Source organism: Passer montanus, unplaced genomic scaffold (genome assembly GCF_014805655.1).
Source record: "Passer montanus isolate IOZ18808 unplaced genomic scaffold, ASM1480565v1 scaffold127, whole genome shotgun sequence".
Classification (NCBI taxonomy): Eukaryota; Metazoa; Chordata; class Aves; order Passeriformes; family Passeridae; genus Passer; species Passer montanus.
In genome coordinates this window covers 719267-719919 of record NW_024359499.1, presented here as the reverse complement: position 1 = coordinate 719919, position 653 = coordinate 719267, and the positions used below count along the sequence as shown (strand labels likewise).

General features: G+C 76.9%; 1 protein-coding gene across 1 annotated transcript in view; it reads left to right on the top strand.

Annotated features, from left to right (window-relative positions):
• Window positions 1-653, top strand: part of NAV1 (neuron navigator 1) — a 74218-nt gene that overhangs the window by 15936 nt on the left and 57629 nt on the right. The window contains exon 4 of the mRNA XM_039698490.1: window positions 267-653. Within this exon, the coding sequence (XP_039554424.1) occupies window positions 267-653 (387 nt within the window). The remainder of the gene's footprint in view (window positions 1-266) is intronic.

The window sequence follows — 653 nt, the reverse complement described above, 5'->3', positions numbered from 1 at the left end:
CCTCCCTGCCCCCCGCGGGCGCGCGCGCCCCGCCCCGCCCCCTGCCCGCGCCGGAGGAGGGCGGGCCCTTTTTGTTCGCCCCTGACATTCCGCTGGTTCGCAGTGTCCTGCCGGCGGCGGAGCGGCGAGGTGGGGCCGTGCCGCTCGCCCCCTTCTCCCCCTCCCCAGCTCCCCGCCCCGCCCCGCCCCGTTCCGCCCCGGCCGGTGGGACGGGCGCTGACGGCGCCTCTCCCTCTGTCTCGCCCGGTGTGTCCTCGGTGCCGCAGCAACAGCAGCAGCGCCTGCCGGGTTAAATGGTTGCAGCGCGGGGATGCTGGGGAGCAACCTCAAGAGCCTTCCCGACGTGGAGCTGGGCGAGGAGGAGCGCGGCTTTCGGCGGGGCCCCGACGGCAGCACCGTGATGCCGAAGCGGGCGAAGGCGGCGGCGGCGGCGGCCGCGGGGCCGCGGGGCGCGGAGCTGCGCGTCTTCAAGGCGAGCAGCGCGGAGGGGCGGCTGCCGGCCGGCTCCAACCTGCGCAAGCAGAAGTCGCTCACCAACCTCGCCTTCCTCACCGACGCCGAGAAGAAGCGGCAGCTCTACGAGCCTCGCTGGAGCGACGACATGGCCAAGGCGGCAGCGCCGGGGGCGGCGGCGGCGGGGGGCGGCGGGCGCG